Source organism: Ctenopharyngodon idella, chromosome 7 (genome assembly GCF_019924925.1).
Source record: "Ctenopharyngodon idella isolate HZGC_01 chromosome 7, HZGC01, whole genome shotgun sequence".
NCBI classification, from domain to species: domain Eukaryota; kingdom Metazoa; phylum Chordata; class Actinopteri; order Cypriniformes; family Xenocyprididae; genus Ctenopharyngodon; species Ctenopharyngodon idella.
In genome coordinates, this window is record NC_067226.1 from 31359533 (window position 1) to 31383638 (window position 24106).

The 24106-nt window shown below is 37.5% G+C and overlaps 1 protein-coding gene across 4 annotated transcripts in view; it reads right to left on the minus strand.

Moving 5' to 3' along the window:
- mctp2b (multiple C2 domains, transmembrane 2b) overlaps positions 1 to 22539 on the minus strand; it is a 34635-nt gene extending 12096 nt beyond the window's left edge. The window contains exons 1-9 of one of the 4 annotated variants that reach the window (XM_051900609.1): positions 22385 to 22539; positions 13686 to 14219; positions 12391 to 12453; positions 9800 to 9920; positions 2425 to 2567; positions 2260 to 2336; positions 2068 to 2179; positions 1943 to 1975; positions 49 to 216 (exon numbers count right to left, since the gene is read on the minus strand). In XM_051900609.1, coding sequence (XP_051756569.1) covers positions 49 to 216; positions 1943 to 1975; positions 2068 to 2179; positions 2260 to 2336; positions 2425 to 2567; positions 9800 to 9920; positions 12391 to 12453; positions 13686 to 14126 — 1158 coding nt within the window. In that variant the 5' untranslated portion in view covers positions 14127 to 14219; positions 22385 to 22539. Of the gene's footprint in view, positions 1 to 48; positions 217 to 1942; positions 1976 to 2067; positions 2180 to 2259; positions 2337 to 2424; positions 2568 to 9799; positions 9921 to 12390; positions 12454 to 12932; positions 13326 to 13685; positions 14220 to 22384 lie in introns of those variants that run through there. The other 3 variants (XM_051900611.1, XM_051900610.1, XM_051900612.1) reach the window with 3 other exon arrangements.
- Positions 22540 to 24106: the final 1567 nt, after the last annotated feature.

The window sequence follows — 24106 nt, forward strand, 5'->3', positions numbered from 1 at the left end:
GGAGTTTGTAACTACATCAGCGAAGAGCTGAACAGGTCATACAAGTACCTTGCTTTTATATTTCTGATCTCCCAGTTTGAAGCGAACAAACACGTCGCCCTGTCCATCCAGCGGCAAATCCCGCCCCTCCACCAGAGTGATGGTAAAGACGCCGGTCCAGAGTTGACTCTTCTTTAGTGACTCTGTGAGACGTCTGCTATGCTCTGTTGTACTTCCCTGAGGATCAGTAAAAATATTGGGATGTGATATTGAAAACTCTTATGCAAAGTTTCTGGATACTATAATCGCAGTGGTTCTCAACTAGTGGGTTGCAGGGAAAAAGAATTCTAAATGCAAATAATAAAATGCAGGGCTAAACATTAACGCTTGTCCGGGACAAGTGGATTTTTTTAAACTGGACAAGTAGCCCAATTAAAACGTCTATTTGGGTGTGAGCAAAAACAAGCCGTTTTTGTGTGGGTCCCTTTAAATGCAAATGAGCTGCTGCTCCCGGTCCGCTTTCCAGAAGAGGGAGGAGCTTTAACAGCTCACACTTCGGTTGCTCAACAACAACAAAGCGGGAGAATCTCACGCAGCCAAAATGAGGATTGTCAGTAACGGTGTTCAGCCTTACATTGTTCAAACCGGAGTTGGACACTGATGGAGAGACTCAGGAAGAAGTTACAACTGGACGTTTCTGAATGGTTTAGTGGATAAATTTATGTAGTTGCTGTGGAGTTGATTCAACTCATCGACTAGCATGTGCCGTCAAGTTAACCTTTTGTGCAAATCCAGTGTTGAATTGACCCTCGTTTGTGAAGCAGTCTGGCGTAAAATGACTGCCTGTCAACAACACTCTACTACAACAACTCTTCCTCTTCTCTAAAGCAGCCCAACATGGCCTCACCCCCTTTGCTGTGTGTTCTCGGGGCAGGGTTTATTTAAATGTTAGGGTTAGTGATGTCACCAACTCGGGAAGAAGCTCGTTGTAGTCCCTACCAGCCGTTTGTTGTAGTCCTTAAAAAGCGATTTCTGTAAAAGAAAATATCTCCTTTGCTTTGAACTTTGAGCGTCGTATCTTTGCAGACGTTGTTTATGCTCAAACAGCAACATTACACACTAACTAAAGTTACTTAGACAAGTGAATGACCGAAGGACAAACACATGACAAGGCTTAATGTCAAGCCCTGAAATGCATGCATAGTTAATCTAGCAAAATAAATAGACTTATCAACTTTTAAAATTGAAAGGGAAATAACACTTTATATATCTTTAGTTAATGACATCACAGTTCATGCTTCCGATTAAACTCACTTGGTAAAAGCTAGTCAAGTTAGGCTGATGCCAGCATGGTCAGGTTGGGCGGCACGGCCTCATTCTATTTGCAATAGACCACAATGTGCTTTCTGTGGTCTATTATTGGCTACCGAGAGCAGGAAACCATCAAGGTTCAAAAAAACATTTTGGCCACCATTTGATGTGCAAAATAAATAAATACAATCAAGTTGAGAACCACTGTTATATTGGTTGTGAATTTTAGTTTGCTTTAATCTTTATTGTCTTTGCATGTACATTAAAGGATTAGTTCACTTTCAAATGAAAATCACCTCAAGGCCTTTATTAACCCTCCGCAGCCACGTGGAATATGTTTATGATGGATGGATGTGGATGGAGGCACTTTCTTCAGCTCATACTCGTTTGGTAACGCATTACTGCCATTTTAAAGCTCGGATGCGTCAGGATGTTTATTAATATTTCTCAGATTGTCTTTGTCAGAAACAAGAAAGTCATTTGAAAGTGAACTAATCTTTTAACATATAGACATCATTGTTTGTGGAATAATTTGCTTGGAATATATTATTAGTATTCGGATAAATTCATGAGAGAGTGCTGACACAACCAGCCAAGAATCAAGAAACGATTAGTAAGAGATTAGATGTCATTCAAAACTAAACCTTCTCACCGTCAGGCTCCTTGTTTTCCTCTTGACCCATCTCTTCATAACAGAAACAAATAATGTGAACACAAGCAGCAAACGTTTAGTTAGCTAGTTGTTGAAATTCTCTTTAAATTCAATAAGTCGCTTACATGTTTTTTGTTTTTGCCGTCCCTCACAGATAAGCAGATATCGATGACTATGACCCCCATATCGTCCTCCAGGCTGTTGGGGTCGTCCAAGGGAAGCACCATCTCGCTGGTCCTGTCGAACAGACAGAACAAAAGCATCAGAAACCACACTCTTGCTTTCACCATGAACACAAACATTTTGGATTGACTTACTTTTCAAGTTCCAGTTTATTCAGCACAACACCGCAGGACCCCATGAAGTCATCTGTTGTCAGATCTCGATCGTAAACCTGAATAATCGATGGATGGGACTGCTTAATGTACCAACATAGCACATCACAAAGTTAACGCATTTATGCCACAGCAAAGTAAACATACCTTGATGAAGAGTTTCTGGTCCAGGTTGCGGATCGGGAAGGAGAAGGACTCATTCCAGACAGGGTTGAGATTCTTATACACCACTTTACTTTTGTACAAGGTCTTCCCATCCAGTTTGAACTTCACATATGGATCACTTGTGCCTATGGAGACAGAAGTTTTTTTTATTGACCACCTGCAAATTTGCTTAAATATTTTTGAGCTATAGTCATTACATCATGTATTAAAGGTCAGGGACCTGTTGCTCTTTTTTTCTTTTTCTTTTTTTTTTCCAAAATATAAATTAATTTTGGTTAATTTTATTTTTATTTAAAAATAAATACAGTTCCTACAGACAATGACTTGAATAGCCTACATGTCTACTAAGATGACTGGGTTTTTTTTCAATTTCTGAATGAAAATTTTTGATATTGTTTATAGGGTTCAGGTATAAAGTAAAAAATGTGGTGTAAATTATAAACAATTTGCCAAATGAATAATTAGACTTTTTTACAGTTATTTTTATTGCAGTTTCACTTTAAAATATCACTAATATTTAAACAACTTTTGTTGACTAACCATAACACGTATATTCAACATGCAGGCACTCTTCTATATAAATGAATATATTTCTGACTTTAAACAAATGACCATATACAGTGCCACTTGAAAGTTTGTGAACCACTTGCAGAATCTGTGAAAATGTGAAAAATTTTAACAAAATAAAAGAGATAATACAAAATGCATGTTATTTTTTATGTAGTACTGTCCTGAGTAAGATATTTTACATAAAAGATGTTTACATATAAATCACAAGGCAAAAAAATAGCTGAATTTATTAAAATGACCCCATTCAAAAGTTTGTGAACCATTGATTCTTAATACTGTGTGTGGTTACCTGGATGATCTACGACTGTTTTTTTGTTTTGTGATGGTTGTTCATGAGTCTCTTGTTTGTTCTGAGCAGTTAAATTGCCCAGCGTTCTTCAGAAAAATGCTCCAGGTCCTGCAGATTCTTCAGATTTCAAGCATTTTTTGCATATTTGAACCCTTTCCAGCAGTGACTGTATGATTTTGAGATCCATCTTTTCACACTGAGGACAATTGAGGGACTCAAACACAACTATTAAAAAAAGGTTCAAACATTCACTGATGCTCCAGAAGGAAACACGATGCATTAAGAGCCGGGGGGTGAAAACATCTGAATGGGGTCATTGTAATAAATTCAGCTATTTTTTGTCTTGTGGATTATATGTAAACATCTTTTATGTAAAATATCTTAATCAGGACAGTACTAAATAAAAAATAACATGCATTTTGTATTATCTCTTTTATTTTGTTAAAATTTTTCACATTTTCACAGATTCTGCAAGGGGTTCACAAACTTTCAAGTGGCACTGTCAATGTTTAGGAAGTTTGCACTGTAAGAATGCACAGGGAGACTTCAGATATAAAACGCTGACTCCTTAGGTAATGTTTTCTCATTAAAATCAGATGATTTCCTATCAATTCAATAGAACGTGAGGGAATACTAGGGAATACCAATATGGTGGCTTCACTTGTATGACATTATGAGCAATCTAGTCATTAAGATCAGTGCATGCAGGCCATCTTGTTACATGACAACAAAACCATAAAACAGGAAATGACATCACAGAGAGAACCACTGTAGACCTTCATGATATGGTAATGTCACATTAAGTAATCAACCCTCTACATTGCAAGTAAATCGCTCGCATATGTGAACAAATTTCACGAGAGGCGACTAAAAAAAGTCTTACTAGCCAATGGCTAGTAAATTGTACGATTTCAGTCGCCTGTAATTGAGTTTAGCGCAGATATGATTTCATTACCTACCCTCGCTTTCTCTCATGCATGCACAGTCAACGTGAAAGAAAGAGAGAGCACATGTAGGGCTCGTTGACATAACTGTCACTGTCCCAATCGGACCAGTGCTGCTTTGTCATAAAAGTTTTCATTTGCGCGCATTTTTAAGCCTTGCCAATTTAAACATTCAATTGCAGGAGGATGCAAAAGTCTTGTGCGTGTGCTGTGTGAGAAGTTTTGTGCGCGCCCACATCCAAAGCACGCGCCCAGCTGCGTCCTACAGCATGTGAGCACTGAATTGAGCTCTCTTTCATGTCTTGCGCTTGAACAGACAATTTCACACAAAATTATGTCAAAATGCCCGTCTTGGCAAATAAACACAGTCAGTTATGTCACTATGCTGTGTGTAACAGTATATTGTGCATTAGTCTTAAAGGGACAGCAGCCTAATATTCCTGCTGCTGCATGTGTTTTTAATGTTGAATTTGCATCTTTTAGTGTTTGAAATTTATATTTTATATTTATGTAGAATTTTTTTAATTGCATTGTTCTTGCATTCCATCTATAAAGTCTGGAGAGTAAAATAAAACATTTACTAGCCAAAGGCAACTCAAGCATCATTGTGTCCGTAGAGGGTTAAGTAATATGACCTTTTATGGCTCAATAAGTTAGTTAAGGTTGCCAAATGTCAAAAGGAATAACCCCCTAAAAATGTCATATGCACAATTAAGAAATGCATACAAAAATGTGTCTTACCTTAAAAAATGTTTATAAAAATAATGATTAAGATGCATACACATATATATTCAGTGTGTAAAGAAATGTGATATTACATTTTACTTGATGGTTATATCACTTGTTACCATTGATACCACTGAAACCAAAGAAGGCAAACTTGGAACATTAGTACTTAAAGAAGGTTTTTAAAAATCTGCCAACTCAGACAGACATCGCAGTGTGTCAGTGATATAAATATGTAACCCAAGTGTTCCTTCAAGATGATATATTAAAAGACTATTTTTCATTGCCTTTCAGTGAACTCTGAATACTTCATGCAAGTGCACTCCCAACTGTTTTCCCTGCAGTCATGTGCAGTAAACTCAGCTAGTTTAGTTGTGTGTGGGTTTGCCTGACAAGGATGTGGTTAATACTTAAGTGCAACATCAGTGCATGACGCAAAACCAGCCCGCTTCCGGAGAAGACTATCTTTTTGAAAGAGAAAGAAAAGTTTGTAATGTAACTACCTCTGGTAGGGTCAGCTGCAAAAAAAAATAATAATAAAAAAATAAATAAAATGATGGATCAAATAGGGGCTTCAATAAGGCTGTAAAGAAGATCCTAAGCAACCCGCCTATCTGCCTGATAACCCTGTTGCACCAGTAGAGGGCAGCATTCAGTAAGTCTGTGCAAGTCCTCAGTTGCTCCCTTATTTGCCCTTTCATCCACAACACTCTATTGTGAAAAGTCTGGGGTTGAGAATAAAAAAATAAAAAAATAATTGTATTCAGCAAAGACACATTGCAATGAACAAAAGTGACAGTAAAGATAAATGCTGAAAAAATAAACAAATAATGTTGTTCTTTTGAACTTTCTATTCATCAATGAATCCTAAAAAAATATGAAGCAGCACAACTGTTTTCAACATCGATAATAATAAAAATGTTTCTGAGCAGCAAATCATCATATTAGAATGATTTCTGAAGGATCAAGTGACACTGAAGACTGGAGTAATGATGCTGAAAATTCAGCTTTAATCACAGGAATAAATTACACTTTAAAATATATTCAAATAAAAAACTTTTTTTTTTTTTTTTTTTTTTAAATTGTAATAATATTTCACAATATTACTGTTTGTACAGTATTTTGATCAGCTTTGGTGAGCATAAGGGACTCCTTTCAAAACAATTATCCGCAAGCCAAACATTTGAACGGCAGTATATATTTGAATGTCCTGTTTATATTCCGTACAGAAGTAAAATGAGTTGCAATCAGCGATTCATGTTGACTTTAAAACGGCGAATATATAATCAACAATAAGGGCATGTGTGCAAACACTGACTATAATATGCAAATACTGACTGTATAACCTCAAGCTGCTCTATCGTATAAAAGACACCGCCAATAAACAAATGGTGGGAAAAGGTCAGTAACAATATCCTGATCTTTCTAAGTTAACAGTGTTTTTCTAAACTCTGGTAAAGGAGGATCAATTAAGATGGCTTTCATCTTCTTGAGAAAACGTGCCAACAGGACAGCTTTGAAAAACTTAAGAGGCCTATGGCCACAAATCATGAAATTAAAGCAAAATACACAGACTGGTAAACAGGAAGAGAGTTTGTTCAATGAGCCACGTAGCAATGACGCAATACAGTAAACAGCAGTAAATAAACTTGGAAGTACACCAATGCACATCCTAGTTCCCACTTGTCTGTCTGTTTCTGTCTTAAATGTCAATAGTCATAGTTCAAGGTGTGCCTCGCATTTATGCAGGTGTGGCCACAGACAGGTTTGAATGTGCTGGGAGGAATGTTGTCTGAAGTATGAAACCAATGCACACGTTCTGGTGTTATCACAGACAAGACAACCAAAGCAAAACTCAGGTATCTGACAAATGTCTGACATGTTTACATTCTACGTGGCAGAGAAAGTGATGTTAACCATGACAAAATACAATTAAAGCAGTTAGACTGAAAAGGATTTCCAGAAATACAAAGATCAGTCATGAAACTTTAGCTGCTGCAGGCTAGTAAGTCTTTAACTCAACCTGCTTGCAATCACATTATTCTCTATAGGGCACAGCTGACAGCAGCAGCAATAACCAATAGCAGCAGCAATAATAACCAGCAGCAGCAGCAACAACATCAGCAGCAGAAATAACCAACAGCAGCAGCAGCAATAATATCCAGCAGCAGCAGCAATAACATCAGCAGCAGCAATAACCAACAGCAGCAGCAGCAATAATAACCAGCAGCAGCAGCAGCAATAACATCAGCAGCAGCAATAATAACCAGCAGCAGCAGCAATAATAACCAGCAGCAGCAGCAATAATAACCAGCAGCAGCAGCAATAATAACCAGCAGCAGCAGCAATAACATCAGCAGCAGCAATAATAACCAGCAGCAGCAGCAGCAGCAGCAGCAGCAGCAGCAGCAACAGCAGCAACAGCAGCAACAACAACAACAACAACAACAACAACAACAACAACAACAACAACAACAACAACAACAACAACAACCAACAGCAGCAGCAGCAATAACCAACAGCAGCAGCAGCAGCAGCAACAACCAGCAGCAGCAGCAGCAGCAGCAGCAGCAGCAGCAGCAACAGCAGCAGCAGCAGCAGCAGCAGCAACAACAACATCAGCAGCAGAAATAACCAACAGCAGCAGCAGCAATAACATCATCAGCAGCAATAACCAACAGCAGCAATAATAACCAGCAGCAGCAATAACATCAGCAGCAATAACCAAAAGCCGCAGCAGCAGCAGCAATAACCAACAGCAGCTGTAGCAATAACAGCAGCAGCAGAATTAATAACCAAAAGCAACAGCAGCAGTAATAACAGCTGCAGCAATAACAGCAGCAGCAGAAATAACAGAAGCAGCAGCACCAATAACAGCAGCAGCAGCAGCAATAACAGAAGCAGCAGCAGCAATAACAGAAGCAGCAGCACCAATAACAGAAGCAGCAGCACCAATAACAGAAGCAGCAGAAATAACAGAAGCAGCTGCACCAATAACAGCAGCAGCAGCAATAACCAACAGCAGCTGTAGCAATAACAGCAGCAGTGGAAATAATAAAAAGCAGCAGCAGCAGTAATAACAGCTGCAGCAATAACAGCAGCAGCAGAAATAACAGAAGCAGCAGCAGCAGCAATTACAGCAGCAGCCGAAATAACCAAAAGCAGCAGCAATAACAGCAAGCAGCAATAATAACCAGCAGCAGCAGCAATAACCAGCAGCAGCAATAATAACCAACAGCAGCAGCAGCAATAACCAAAAGCAGCAACAGTGTAGCAGATCTATTCGCCAAAACTAAATATATCAAGGTTGTCATACCCATTACCATGCTAAACACGAGTTGTCATGACAGAAATGTGATTTGAATGGGATTTCAAACCACATATAGCTCAAAATGGATTTGTAAAAATCGCATTTCATGTGATTTTTTGCAGTTCACACTTGATAAACATGATCAGATTCCAATCGGATATGCACAAAAATCGGATTTGGACTGACAGTCTAAATGAGGCTTTCGTGGTTGCATGTGTTGCATTGTGTGTTTGCTATTTGGGGTGCAGAGCAAATAAGGGAGGGGTATGTTTGTTTGGGTGTCGATTTCAAATATCAACAGAGTTTCTCAGAAATCACTTAATGCACCTTTAAAGGTCAAGAGGGTCATGTCTGTGCCATCACTGACACTCAATGGAATTGCAAAAATAATTATTTGAAAATAATGAGTTTCTAACCCGTCTGTTCGGACAAATAAGTAAATTCCCTGCTGAACGTAGGGCTGGGCGATAAAACGATAACGATATGTATCGCGATAGACACGTGATCGATATCAATAAAAAATGTGTTCGATAAAACGTTTGATATTTTTTTTATTCTTCGTCGGAAGAAAACAGAGGTTGCGAAGCAAGTTTGGTTGCATTAACAAAGGCACTCGCTCTCTGGTAACCTAGCAACGTAGGGAGTGACACGCTAACAGCCAATCATGTAACAGTATCATGTTTGGTTGCACCATATTGTTGTCTCGTGCTGGTCTGCTGGATTCCTCTTCAGTAACCGGCAACTGATAAGCAGAAAATGAGTGCCGCAGCGAGCGAGGAAATTGTAAATAAAAGAGGAAATGTCAGCTCGCCAGTATGGCAGTTTTTTGGATATTATAAGTCTGACCGTAGTCAGACCAATGTCGTCTGCAAATTATGCAAGACTGGTAATACCACGAACTTGATGTACCACCTTAGCCGTGCTCACCCTTTGGAGCACAGCCGTATTCAACCAACAACATCTGTAGCTGCAACACCGCACAACATTTTAATTATTTGAGTTTTCCATGGTTGTTGACATTTCTGTCTTAATAACTGAGGGGATTATGATCAGAGGAAGGTTAAGTTTAAAATAAAAATGTTTAAATGTAATATATTTTTCTCCTGGTCCTTATTTTAAATGGGTCAGAAAAAATTATCAATAATTATCGATATCGACCGATATGAAACACTGATATCGTGATACAGTTTTCAGCCATATCGCCCGGCCCTAGCTGAACGGCTTATTAGAAATAGTCCTGCCCTGAACTCACGCCACTGGTCAAGTCAGAAGTAGACATGTCAGACCTCTCAAACAGAGCAATGTTTTGAAAGCTTATTTACATTTGTCTCTATATAGTAAACTCAGGAAGGAAGAAGTATTTCAATGACAAAAATACACACGTCACCTTAACGCATCTACACTGGCTAAGGCTGCACCTTAACAAATAAGCTCCAATTCAAAGACCACTGATTGCTATTAAAATGTGTGTAGTGCTTCAGGGTGTGTTGTGTTTATACATTGATATTTGACACTCACCGCAGCGGTCTCTAATGACTAGTCCACGTCCCTCCTTTAGAAATATAGTGAGCAGATATGTTCTCTGAGTTTCCCTCTGATGCTCACTAACTCCAGCTGTCTCTGTCCTCATGTCCAGATTCTGATTTAAAAAAAAGAAAAAAGTCAAAAGTAAATGAGAAAACCATTTACAACAAGCTTTCATATGGGTCATTCAAACGCTATACTCTTCTGACAGTAGTGTCACATGTTACAGTTAAAACTATTTTAAGCAATATTTTTGTACAAATGTTACACACTTTATGAACTAATATTAGTATTTTTGGCTATTTAGTGAACTGCAAAAACCTAAAAAGTCATTAAAAATAGTGAAAAAAAAAATCTCAAATATATGGTTTCTTTTTATAGTACTTTCAAGCCACTTTATCCATCTTACTTCTTTTTTTTACTGTTTTCATCATACTTTTTAAGAAATTTAATGTTAAAGTTTGAAACTCTCCCATTAACGAACACTGATAGAGTGCTCATTTTTCATACTCGAACAGCTATGAGGTCAATGTAAAATTTGCATATGATTTGTGATTGGGTTTTTTCTTACACTACCATTCAAAAGTTTGAGGTGTGTATGATTTTGTAATGTTTCTGATTTTTTTAAATGATGTTTTATTCTCTTATGCTCATCAAGGCTGCATTTGATCAGAAACAGTATCATTGTGAAATATCATTAGAATTTTAACACTTTTCTATTTTAATAGATTTTTAAATTTTTATTTATTCCTGTAATGCAAAATATATTTTTCAGAAATCATTCCAATATGATGATTTGCTGCTCAAGAAACATTTCTGATTATTAATGTTGAAAACAGTTGTGCTGCTTAAAGGGTTAGTTCACCCAAAAATGAAAATAATGTCATTTATTACTCACCCTCATGTCGTTCCACACCCGTAAGACCTTCGTTCATCTTCGGAACGCAAATTAAGATATTTTTGTTGAAATCCGATGGCTCGGTGAGGCCTGCATAGCCAGCAATGACATTTCCTCTCTCAAGATCCATTAATGTACTAAAAACATATTTAAATCAGTTCATGTGAGTACAGTGGTTCAAAATTAATATTATAAAGCGACAAGAATATTTTTGGTGCGCCAAAAAACCAAAATAACGACTTATATAGTGATGGCTGATTTCAAAACACTGCTTCGGGAAGCTTCGGAGCGTTATGAATCTTTTGTGTCGAATCATGATTCGGATCGCGTGCCAAACCTCCAAACTGCTGAAATCAAGTGACTTTAGCGCTCCGAAACGCTGATTCGACACAATAGATTCATAACGCTCCGAAGCTTCATGAAGCAGTGTTTTGAAATCGGCCATCACTATGTAAGTCGTTATTTTGTTTTTTTGCCGCACCGAAAATATTCTCGTCGCTTTATAATATTAATATTGAACGACTGTACTCATATGAACTGATTTAAATATACTTTTAGTACATTAATGGATCCTGAGAGAGGAAATGTCATTGCTGGCTATGGAGGCCTCACTGAGCCATCGGATTTTATCAAAAATATCTTAATTTGCGTTCCGAAGATTAACGAAGGTTTTACGGGTGTGTAACGACATGAGGGTGAGTAATTAATGACATTATTTTCATTTTTGGGTGAACTAACCCTTTAATATTTCTGTAGAAAACACAATGCTTTTTTTTTTTTTTTTCAGGAATAAAAATTTAGTGAATAAAAAGTTTAAAAGGACAGCATTTATTTAAATAGATTTTTTTTTATAACATAATAAATGTATTTTACTGTCACTTTTGATCAATATAATCCATCATTGTTAAATGAAAGTATTAATTTCTTTCACAAAAATTTAAATTGTACTGACCCCAAACATTTAAACATACATTAATTTGCACTCTCAATTTCATTCATTAGATCAAAAGATCTGAAAAAGCCCATACGTTTATCCACCCATAGACCCTCCCACCAAAGAAATCAGAAGAGAAGTTGTTGAAAGTGGACAAAAGAGAATGTGTCTCCCTCAACTTCTTGTGATTCGATCGACCAAAATGCATCTTACCAGGTGTAAACAGAGCCTAATATTTTGCAACCTTGCGAGCACTGGTATTTTCATTGAGGAAATATAAATTTTGATGTTGAATTAAAACCGAGTACTAGGTAGCACTATCAGCTACCACGGTAAAATGCTATGTTTTTTTATTCAACTTCAGCATGGTCAGAAAGCAAACCTTGAGCCTTCAATGTCAGCTCAGGAAAAGAACAATGTGCTGCACAGTATGGTCCATTTCATGGGCATTTAAAGTACAATGTCAGCTACATGTACCCTAGTAAATATCCTTTGATACTATCTAATAGAAGATTCCATAGGCGTAATGTTTTTTATATTGTACAAAATGTATATTCTACACTAACCCTACCCCTAAACCTACCAATCACAGAAAACTTTCTTCATTTTTACATCTTTAATAAAACATTTAGAATGTTTTTAAGCCATTTTAATTACGAGGACTCATAAACCATGTTTACGTTGTATTACCAGTGTAATATGCATGTTATTATAAACCATATAAAGCACACACACACACACACAAATACTTACATTATTGTGCTCGTTGTCATGTATGGACAACGTATCTGAACCATTTCTGTTAAAAAGCAGCTTCTGTTTCCCAAACAAAACAAACAGATAAGTAAAATTATTATATTTTAAGATATGAAAAAGCCACAAATTCACAAACCCCTGGTTTAACTACATTTCCTCTTTTTTCACAGTCACTTGAAGTCAACAGTGATAAAATGTGTTTTACTTTGTCTTGCTGACTTCTAATTTAATGTCCCATGTTTCGATAATAACACTGAAGATCATCGGTCTTAATAAGTTTATTAAAAATTCCTTAGCCCCAGGGAACATGACTGCTAAGCCAGAAAACCTGAAGCAAAGAACACGAGTAATTAAAAAGTTTCCACTGCTAGGAAATCTCAAAAAAAGCAGTCAAGGCTTGACATAAATTACCTTAATGTAAAAAAAGAGTCTTGTTCTTTGACAAACAAAGCAAAGTATGGGGTTTTCCTTCCTTACTGAAAATCCCAAGTTAATCTTGAACTCTCTGAATCACCATGAAAACTTAGCAGCTGACTCACCCGTAAAAATAAATATTCTCGCATACTATCCACACAAGCGGTGCCCATATGAAGCATCAAAAATATGATAACTCCACTACAATAAAAGAGAAAGATCACCAACGCAATGTTACATAACTAACAAAACCTCTACCTCTATCTGACCATTAAAGTGTTTATTTTTGGTGCCATTCAGTACCGTAAAGGTAGCATGCCACTTCCCGGGTGATAATTTGCATGTTAAACAAATAGAGAAGCAACTCTAAATGTGCGTTACCACATTCTAGGGCTTAGAAATGTTATAACAAGTTCCTGCAGTGATGACTTGCTCATGTTCAGAGGAACTGCATTTCACAATAGAGTGATGCTCTGCACTCTTCCCTGGGGTTAGGCAGACAAAATAGAAGACGGTAAAAAAAAAAAAAAAAAAAAAAAAAAACTTTCCACTGAATTTAACTTGAAAGAAATACTTTTCGTTTAAATTACAAGGCTGACAGCATGCCAAAGAAGTGAAAGCTACAAGAAAAGCATGCAAATGTTATCCACTCAAACGGAAAAAGTAAGTTTTCCATGTCATATCAATGAAATATGCAGTTCATAAAAAGTGAAAAAAACACGAGGAAGTACTAAGTACACCTAAAGCATCAAGAGCAAACAGGTTTGTGTAACACAATCTTGATAGATGGTGCCCATAAAAAGGAGAGTCACAGAAAACTTCCTCCCTCCCGTGATGATTAACCCAACTGAAAGATCAAGATCGCCGACGCTCTTTACCTCTGCCAAGCTCTCTGATGAAGGATGCTGCGTGTCCCTCAAGCGCAGCACCTGATCCATCTCCTCTGTGGACTCTGTGGAGACGTCGTGCTCCTCAGTGTCTGACTCCTGCGACGGCCACCTGCTCGAGTCCACCATCGAATCAGCTAGCCCGGTTCCGCCCCCTCTCTTTCGCAGAGTCACGCTGAGGGGGGTTGCTGGGCTGCTGCTGCAGACGGAGGATGGCCGGAGGTCAGTTGGCTGCTGGTGGGAGGGGCTTATTAACGAGGATGTTCGACTCCGCTCCAGAACTTCTGCGACAGAACAGTTCATCCGCTGGTCCAACAAGCGTTCCTCCCTGACCTCTGGCTTGTTGGGGTTTTTGTCGCTGCCAACCCGCTGGTATCGAAAGAGTCTGGCTTTTTGGCGTAAGGTGCCCATTACAGACTTTTTGTCCTCCATGAGAAGGATGTAAGAGTGTGTGTTTAGGTGAATTTCGCAAGTCGGTCGTGAAGGCCTCTCTCTCACACACTAGAGCTGGCTTGTGACCAAGACCTGCAAATTAAACACGAAAAAAAGTCACAAACTGACATAGTGAAAGCAAGTGTACATACTCGCAATTTCAGTTTAGAGTCAACAATGAAAACTTTTGTAGCACATATTCCTGATTTTACAATGAATGAAAACAAAAATACCATAAAAGAGGAGGAAATTGACCACTCATAGAAAAATTAATTAGAGAAATGGTATTTGTGGCCGTAGAGATGAAAGTCCCGCATTTTAGTTAAAAGAATCAAATCTTTTTGATGGAGGTGTTGCTTGTTTGTTTACGAAGGCACATTAACCGGAACAAAAAAAAAGGAAGAAGAAAAAAACTGTTTTGGTGTGATTTGAGATAAAACAGTAAACGGGTTTATTGCTGGTTTAAAATATATTAAATTATATATTAATAATATTATTAGATTTTCAGTGAATTGCCCTTCCTTAAAAGGTGTTCAGAACAATTTAGGCATGTGACGGTATCAAATTTTCATGTTGCGATTAATTGCTGAAGCTTTTATCACGGTATACGGTATTATCACGATATTGAAATAAGTTGCAAAAAAAAGTGTTGTCATACTATAACAGGTTTAAGAACTCTTTTTGTAATAACAAAAAGAACTCTGAATGTTTAAATACAATACACAAAAAAATATATAAAGTAAAATTTTCAAACAGATTAAAGTGCAAAAGAATTAGGCTATAAAGAACAACAGGTAACACTTTACAATAAGGTCTTATTATTTAATGCTAGGGACGCACCGATACCATTTAAGGACCGAATACGAGTACCGATACTTTTTTTTCCCCTGGTACTCGCCGATACCGATGCCTATACATTTATTAACTTCTCTCTCTCTCTCTCTCTCTCTCTCTCTCTCTCTCTCTTTTTTTTTTTTTTTTTTTTTTTTTTTTTTTTTTGGTGATGTTGCAGTTTTCCAAGCACAACACAGCGAGACTAATGAATGTAGGACAGCTTCTTTATTATTACTCTAATGAAAAAAGTAATAATTTGTATGTGCTTGTCAACATTTCACAGGGTCCAATAACCTTCAAAGGGCATAATTACCAATATATATATAATTGTTGTTATATAAAAAGAAATTTACAAATTACAAACAATACAATAAATACTATAAAGAAATACATTTTGTAAATTTTATAAATTTTGACGTGTGCATTTGACCATTAAGGTGCGAGGAGAACTGGTCGCGCTCTGTCTGAGAGAACTGGGATCGCGCGCAAGAAAAGAGAGAGCGCGCACGCGAGAGAGAGCGCTTCTGTGTCTGTGTCGAAATATAAAACATTGATATAAGTGATCACTCCGATTTAGACCTACCTATATTGTATTTATATAAAGCATTCACAGGCAGATTTGCTTTATGCATTTCCCCGGCGTCGAAATCAGGCACATATAAATGTTAGGAAACACGATTCCTGGCTGCATGCCAATACCCATGGATTAGGTTTCTTTGACATGTCATAAGGAACACTTTCGAGCCCAACCTTTAGTTTAATCATTTTCGCAGTTTCCCCTATTAAATTCAGTCATGCAGCAGGTTCTTTTGCCACTCAGTCCAGCTGAGGGAGCGCATTCCAGCGGGAAAGTGACGCCTATGCATACCCTCTGAGATTACAAAAAACTGAATGCTGTTTGAAGCATTTAAAAACTTCACTAGACTGCACCGACTGTAAAAACATTTTTCTTTCTGGGTGATGTCACCAAGGCCTCTAGTCACTCCTCCCATTGTTTATTGGTGCGCAATTGTAAATTCAAATTATTTATTAGAAAATCTGTCTTTTCTGTAAAGCCTGCACCTAAGTGGAGAAGTTTAACTGTTAATACCAATTTCTTGTAAATACTGTGTGAAAATCATTTAAAGGTGCAGTATGTAGGATTTCTGTCTGCTAGGGGTCACTAGAGGCCTATTCAAAACAAAGGTGTAGCTTGATGACGGCAAGTTTGAGCGCGGAATCTTGGGACATGTGGTCTTCACCTCATGGACGATGCAAAAGAATAGGGATAGGACTCGGGAAGAAATCATGTTCATGGATGCGATTATTAACGTTATTGTAGTATGAAGCAGAGCAGGACCGAGTGTTGTGGGAGCTGAACGAGGCCGCTGGAGCGATTGCGCAACACACGCCTCACGAGCAGCGGAACTTTTATTATGCCACAGTTGCCGCTTCCGCTTTTCCGGTCATGAGTATGAGGGAATGCAGCTCTGTTTATCATATTAGATACATTTGAGAGTGTTGAAAATGATGTTATAACGTTACTCTGTGCGTTCGCTCGGCGGCTGCTGTGAGACACTTGTTTGAGACACACTGCAGTAAGATAGATCGATTTTAGAATATCACATATAAATTCTGGATGGCTTGTGTTGATAAATGACATGCAATTCATTTTAAAACGTATTGTATGATGGAGTAAATGCTGTATTACTGTTACTAAAAATAAAGCTGCATCTGATTATGCTATGTTAGCTACTTGACAAAATAGTGTTTTTACTGCAAAAATCTTACATATTGCACCTGTAATGCTAAACAAAGGAAAACGGCTCCAGGCTTACATGTACTGTTTGCATGTATTAAAAGGTGAAGTAAGTGATTTCTGAGAAATGCTGTTGAAATTGGATCGGACCGAGCATCACAACACTCTTGTAGCCAGTCAGCAGTAGGGGGTGTGTCCACTCATGATGAGCAAGGATTGAGTGAGCCAATCAGCAGTAGGGGGCATGTCCACTCATGATTTTTCCATATTTATTTCTGCAAACATTGAACATTATATCTGATTGAGGCTAATCATATTACTAGTCTTCTCCACTGGATGTCATCCTCTTATTTACCTTGTGCGACAGCAGGGACCCTGTCATTTATTCAGTGCTTTACTTGGCGGATGCAGATGCGCCTTTTAGTGTGAAAGACGTTCCAGACAGTTGAAGGAACTGTCACTGTCCTGATCGGGCCAGCGCTGCACAGGCACTAAAGTTTATCATTTGCATGTGTTATCAAGCCTTGCCAATTTAAGCATTCAAGCGAAAGAGAACTCACGAGCTGTATGAGAAGTTTTGTGTGCACACACACCCGAAGCACAAACAGCTGCATGTCTCAGGCAGTAACCTTGTCTTGAACATTGGGAGGGAACCTTTTTTTTTTTTTTTTTTTTTTAATAAAGCATAAAGAAACAAAACAGTGAACGAAAATGCTGCTAATACAATGCTATATCAGATATGTACAATAACAATTGTAGAAAAAAAATAAATAACATTATGAGGTCCAGAAATCAATTTCAATAGTACATTGAGAACTCATGTTTAATGTGATAATTTCATAATACAATATATTGTTAGTTCTGAGATTCTTCAATGTGAATAAATATATAGATCCACAACAAATATTAGAATTCCCTAGCGGTCTAACTTTTGTTAACCTTATCAAAGGTTGCATGTTCTAATCCGCCCTCGCATACTTTTTTTTTTTCCTCATTAAAATCAAAGATGTCCTTCAATGGTGTATGTCAAGAGCAGGGACACGTTTGTGTGCATTTGTTTTGTGATTTTACCGGAAAAATAGAACCCCCGCAGCGGTGTTAAGCGATCGATTGACGCGCCCTTCTGTGCTGTGAAGACTTAATGCACGAGCAAAGAGAGAACATAAACCCCGCCTACTTTTTAATTTGATTGGCCATCTCAATCATTTTGACATTGACGAACGTTCTTAGACCGCTGAGGCAGACCGTACTAAAAATGTAACTTTTAAACATTTTTTGTCATTCTAACAACATGCAGAGTGCTGTAATGAAGTGCAGCAGAACAGTGCAAGAATTTCAAATATTGGGGGGGGGGGGACGATTTGGCCATTTCTAATTATTGGGGGGGGGACTTGTCCCCCTCAATGTCTATGGTGGTTACGGCCCTGTGTCTCACACAGCGTGCAAATAATAAAATTAATTGTCTTTCACGTCTTCTTGCACCTAAACGGACAAATTCAAACAAATTTATCTCAAAATGCCCGCCTTTGCGAGTATCCAAGTAAACATAGCCGGTTATAGCTTAAGTAAACAGTGGATAACAGCAGCCTAACATCTTTGCTTTATTTTTCACGAAGCTTTATTTTGCTTCGCATCTGCTAAGAGACATCCACGCTTCCATTGCGTGTTCGTGGATTTTGAGGGCGGAGCACTGAAGTGTGTTTGTTTGGGTTGAATTCAAATATCAACAGTTTTCAACAATGATACTCAGAAATCACTTACTGCACCTTTAACAGGTAAAGTCATCTGCAATGGCTTTCTGAATGTGCACGACTATGAAAAATATGTTTACTTTCACCTGTGGAAAATCGTTGCGTCAAATGACCCCAAATAAAGTGCAAAGTCTGTTGTAATATTACTAAACCCTGTTTAAACTGACAAATGTCAATCTGCTTGTTCATTTATGTAACTTGACTTGCTGTTAAAAATGACAATGCAACATTTTTGAGTTTCAGATTCATTTTCAAACACCTTTAATAGTCTCAGGTCCTTGAACTGTTTAGTGTTTACCATTGTTTTTAAGTTTGAATATCCATTTCAACCTTTTGTCTTCACTAGTTCCTTTTAAATGGCCCTGTGCCATGACAAATTAATTTAAATATTCCGTGTATAGCCTCTCAATTCAAACAAACATTCAGGATTTTATTAAATCTGCATGCATAATAACTATAAAATAATCATAGAAAAAAATGCTATTTAAAATACTTTTAGATGAAGAATACTGTCACCTTACATGTCAACTTTCCAAAAGCATTTAACCTACCCAAATACTTATTCAAATCATATCTATAAAAATTACATTTGTTAGAGGCTCAGGGAAGCCTGTTCAAAAACAATGGTACATCTATTAATCATCTAAAAGTGGCCAAACATTCACTTCACCTTCATATCGATTTTTTTACCATTCCTTTTTTTAGTTGAGGGAGTAAAATCAATCATGAACATACATGTTTGAGACTCTCATGAATCTGCACTGTGATTCATGTTCTATAGTGTCATCTAAAGATTGATTAGTCATTTTTGCATTTGTTTAAAACAGGCCTAACATGTTGTGGGTGTAATTCAAGCCACAAGCTCATCCCTGTGTCTTTGTGCGGATGCACAATTTGACTTTACAGCTGCATGTCAGTTTTTTTTTTCACACATCAGTGATAATGAAAAAGAGACAGGTGAGACAGGTGCTTGCTAAGTCAACTATGGCTCATATACGTAGGTTTGATGATATGACAAACCGCTCTGACCTGACCCAAGTAAGTATTAAACTTCAGAGCGTTTGTGTTACGGACATGAATGATGCATATGATAAGCCAGTGAGATAGAGATTACATTTTTACTGCATCATGATTTTTGCCTGGCTATCCAACTATAACCAGCTATCAATGCTTGTAGTCTAAGAACAGAAAACATAATACCTTTCCAGAGCATTTCAAATGCACAAACACTCAGGAAAGAGACTAGAGAGTAGAAAATGTTGGAAAATAATCTGTTAAGCTGCACTTATCAAAATAGATTAAAGTTTGAAGCTGCAGGATATCATGCTCACATGCAAAATAGCCTCAAACTCTGTCATGATGGCAAAACTTTCTGCATTCAATCTTTCGGCAGGAAATGAATGAGCTGCCCTTGAGCAACCTGAGGCACCTAACCCCCAATCACTCTGTGGGCGCCACAGCAAAAATGGCTGCCCACTGCTCCAGGTGTGCGTGTTTTCACTCACTACTCACTACTCCTAATATGCGTGCACTAACTTGGATGGGTTAAATGAAGAGGACAAATTCCGAGTATGGGTTACCATACTTGGCCTTCACATGTCACTTTCCCTTTCACTATCCTGAAGTTATTTACACAAAAGACGACACTTTGAGAAAATATTAATATATTACTTCTACTTTTACAATTACTTGAGGAACTACAACTAATATTTTGCAATCAAATTTCAGAAAATATGTTGCAAAAGTTTATTTACACCAAATTTCATGAATACTTTCACTTTGCAGTTAAAAGGGTTAGTTCTCTCAAAAATACAATTTCTGTCATTAATTACTCACCTTCATGTCATTCCAAACCAGCAAGACTTTCGTTCATTTTTGAAACACAAATTAAGATCTTTTTGATGAAATCTGAGAGCTTTCCGTTCCTCCATTGACAGCCAAGCAACTGACACTTTGACGCTTCAAAAAGTTCATAAAGGGATCTTAAAACTAATCCATATGAATTGAGCGGTTTAGTCCTAATTTTTTTCATGTTTGAGCTTCCGCAAGAACCAATGAGGTTCATTCTCGTGTTACGCAGCACGTTTGAGCTTCAGCCAGAACCAATGAGGTTCATTCTCATGTGTTACGCAGCACGTTTGAGCTTCAGCAAGAACCAATGAGGTTCATTCTCGTGTTACGCAGCACGTTTGAGCTTCAGCAAGAACCAATGAGGTTCATTCTCGTGTTACGCAGCACGTTTGAGCTTCAGCAAGAACCAATGAGGTTCATTCTCATGTTACGCAGCATGTTTGAGCTTCAGCCAGAACCAATGAGGTTCATTCTCATGTGTTACGCAGCACGTTTGAGCTTCTGCAAGAACCAATGAGGTTCATTCTCGCGTTACGCAGCACGTTTGAGCTTCAGCAAGAACCAATGAGGTTCATTCTCGCGTTACGCAGCACGTTTGAGCTTCTGCAAGAACCAATGAGGTTCATTCTCGCGTTACGCAGCACGTTTGAGCTTCTGCAAGAACCAATGAGGTTCATTCTCATGTGTTACGCAGCACAATTGAGGTTTGCTCTCGCGCATCAAGCAAGTTCGGTTGAGCTTCCATTTATGTCCGCTGAACCATTTATATGTGATTAAAAGCAAAGTTGCGTAGCTGTCAATGGAGAGTATAGAACTGGCTCAGATTTTATTAAAAATATAACCCGAAGATGAACGAAAGTCTTATAGGTTTGGAACAACATGAGGGTGAGTAAATGCTGACAAAATTTTCATTTTTGGGTGAACTATCCCTTTAATGACAACATAACCTCAACTAAAATCTCTTGAACAAAGGCTTGAGTCTAATTCTAAGAAATCATGGTTTAAAAATCTTAAATGTTGGAATACACTAAAAAACATTTCAAATCAGACAACCAATAAAACAGGATCTCTTTGGTGACAACACTGATATCTCACACATAGACACATAGACATCAGCCAAATTGGGCGCGAGATACAACCGCTTACTAAAACTGCATATAATCATTAACTTTTAAGTAAACAAAGTTGACCATAAAGCTGGGTTTGAGCTAACAGTTACGGTGGATTGGTCCAAATGGCATCCACTTGGTTCATTGGACATTAGTATTATCACTTCATTCATTTGTATAGTCAGGCTCCGTCCCAGCTGTACAGTGAGCTACATGCAGCTGTCAGAGCAATGATATTTATAATCCATCTGTACATATATACACACCTGAGTTTGTTTAGTTTCCTTCCCATTTGGTTGCTGTGTTTATATTTCAGGCCTAATTTTTAGACAATTTGGAAATAATGGGAATAACAAAGTGAAAGAAATCCTACTGAATTCAGGCCACAATGCTGCACAATTGGTGTGTAATTTAACCATCTATCTGGTTCCCACACATTTAGACTATTGAACCTCCGTGTTTTTTCCATGACTTTCTGTGGGAATCCTGTTCTAGTGTTCTGCAAATGGAAGGTACTGTAAGATAATTCCAAGCACAAGAATTTAAAGCTTTTTCAACTCACAAAAGCATGTCAACACAACATTATTTTCTCCTACTAATGACAACTTAACACGCGATTATTATACATTGTCCCTCCCACAGCTCAATGAAACGCCATTCACTTCCACAAGGGAGGATTTATTACGGTCTACAAAGTGACAATCCGAAAAATGTGCAGAATGCATTATGATATAATCTTGTCTGTTTGCCACAATATTTGCACAATATGGAAAAAGGTGTTAACAATTAAAGTAAACAAAAAAAGACACATTTCAAGTGTCATAAAATAAATTAAAATCTATCAAATTCATCCACATTACCTGTGGGACAGTCCCAATAGGTAGATGATCCAACATTCAAACATTTCGTTAATTCATTTGAATGCATAAATAATCATTTGAATAAATCACAGAAGTATATCAGAAGTATTCCTACCTGAGTTGCAGCGTTTAATCCATTTCATTTAAACCAAAGACGCTTTGGACCAAAGAGAAAACATCTCATGTGTTCACAACAGTACCTTCACTAACTTCCTACTCTAGTACGAGTTACATGAGTAATGAAGCAACACTTCAGCTAGTGATGAGTTACCGAAATACAATTGGGTAGAACGGCAATTAGCATGATTCAATAGTTGATACTATTGCTGGCCCGGAAGTTTTCCTTAATTGGGCATGATAGCTGGGTCTAAAAAAATATATATGTTAATATAACTATTAATTGCATATTTAATCAATATAAATGTTTATTAGCTCCATTATTTAGTTATAAATTTAACGTCCAGACCGCTAATCAACTAGCACGCTGACAGCATTGTCAGGCGACACCTGTTACTTTTCTCAGCACTGGTAAGGATGGACCAATCACAGTTGTTTGTGGTCAATGGCTAAATAATTTTATAGCGATTGATGATATGGGTTTTCATTTGTAAGCCAAGTAGAAATGTAAACCAAAATTGAAACGGTTATACATTTTAGTGTATACATTTTCAAAAAAAGATATAAATGCTACTGAGTTTTGAATGGGTTTCAATGGATAATTTGTCGTTGTGAGCCACCAAGCGCCCCCTGGAGGAACATACGCTTATTGTCCCAATGGAAATAGTTAATTTGTCGCCCAACAGGGTCGTTCTTTGGCCCATATTAAACAAGGCTGGTGCAATCTGAGAGTCACATGGATCAGATTGTAATCCTTACGAGTTTCTCATAACAGTCAGGCTGCTGTAAATCTTTTCCGGATGTGAGATAAGGTTGTCATTAGCTGGGATATAAACAGACTTTTTGCACGTTTTCTCTCTTCGGACCATAAAACATTTTCTCACGGCATCATGAAAATGACAAATATTGTCTCAAGTAAGAATGAATACTGGATAAATAAATGTATTATTAGTTTGTTTTGATGCACTAATTTATAGTAGATGGTGTCGCCTAGTGATTACATATATAGTAATTGTATATTATATATAATCATATATTTTGGAGCACTTGACCTGCAGATTGATCCAAATGTAACATCCCTTGAATAAGCATATGCAAGAAGCTTTAGATAAAAGCATTGACTAAAACACAAATTAGTTTTACTTTATATTCTACTGATGCAATACATCACTAAATGCATATTTGTGTAAAGGGTTAGTTCACCCAAAAATGAAAATAATGTCATTTATTACTCACCCTCATGTCGTTCCACACCCGTAAGGCCTTCATTCATCTTCGGAACACAAATTCAAATATTTTGATTAAATCCGGATGGATTTTAAATGGATCTTGAGAGAGGAAATGTCATTGCTTTGAATGCAGGCCTCACTGAGCCATCGGATTTAATCAAAATATCTTAATTTGTGTTCCGAAGATGAATGAAGGTCTTACGGGTGTGGAACGACATGAGGGTGAGTAATAAATGACATTATTTTCATTTTTGGGTGAACTAACCCTTTAAATGTAACTCAAAGCATAATACATTCTTGCAGAAATGAATTCACGTGTATTATGCAAAGGTAGTTTGCTCTGATCACTAACAAAAAAAAATCCCCTTGACTAAACTTAAAACCAGTGGAGTAATGTTTAGTGCAAAACAAAAGAGAAAACAGTAGGAACAGTGTCAACCCTGCATGCTTCTGTGGTAATGAGGAAAAAACCTCAAACATCATCAAAGAAT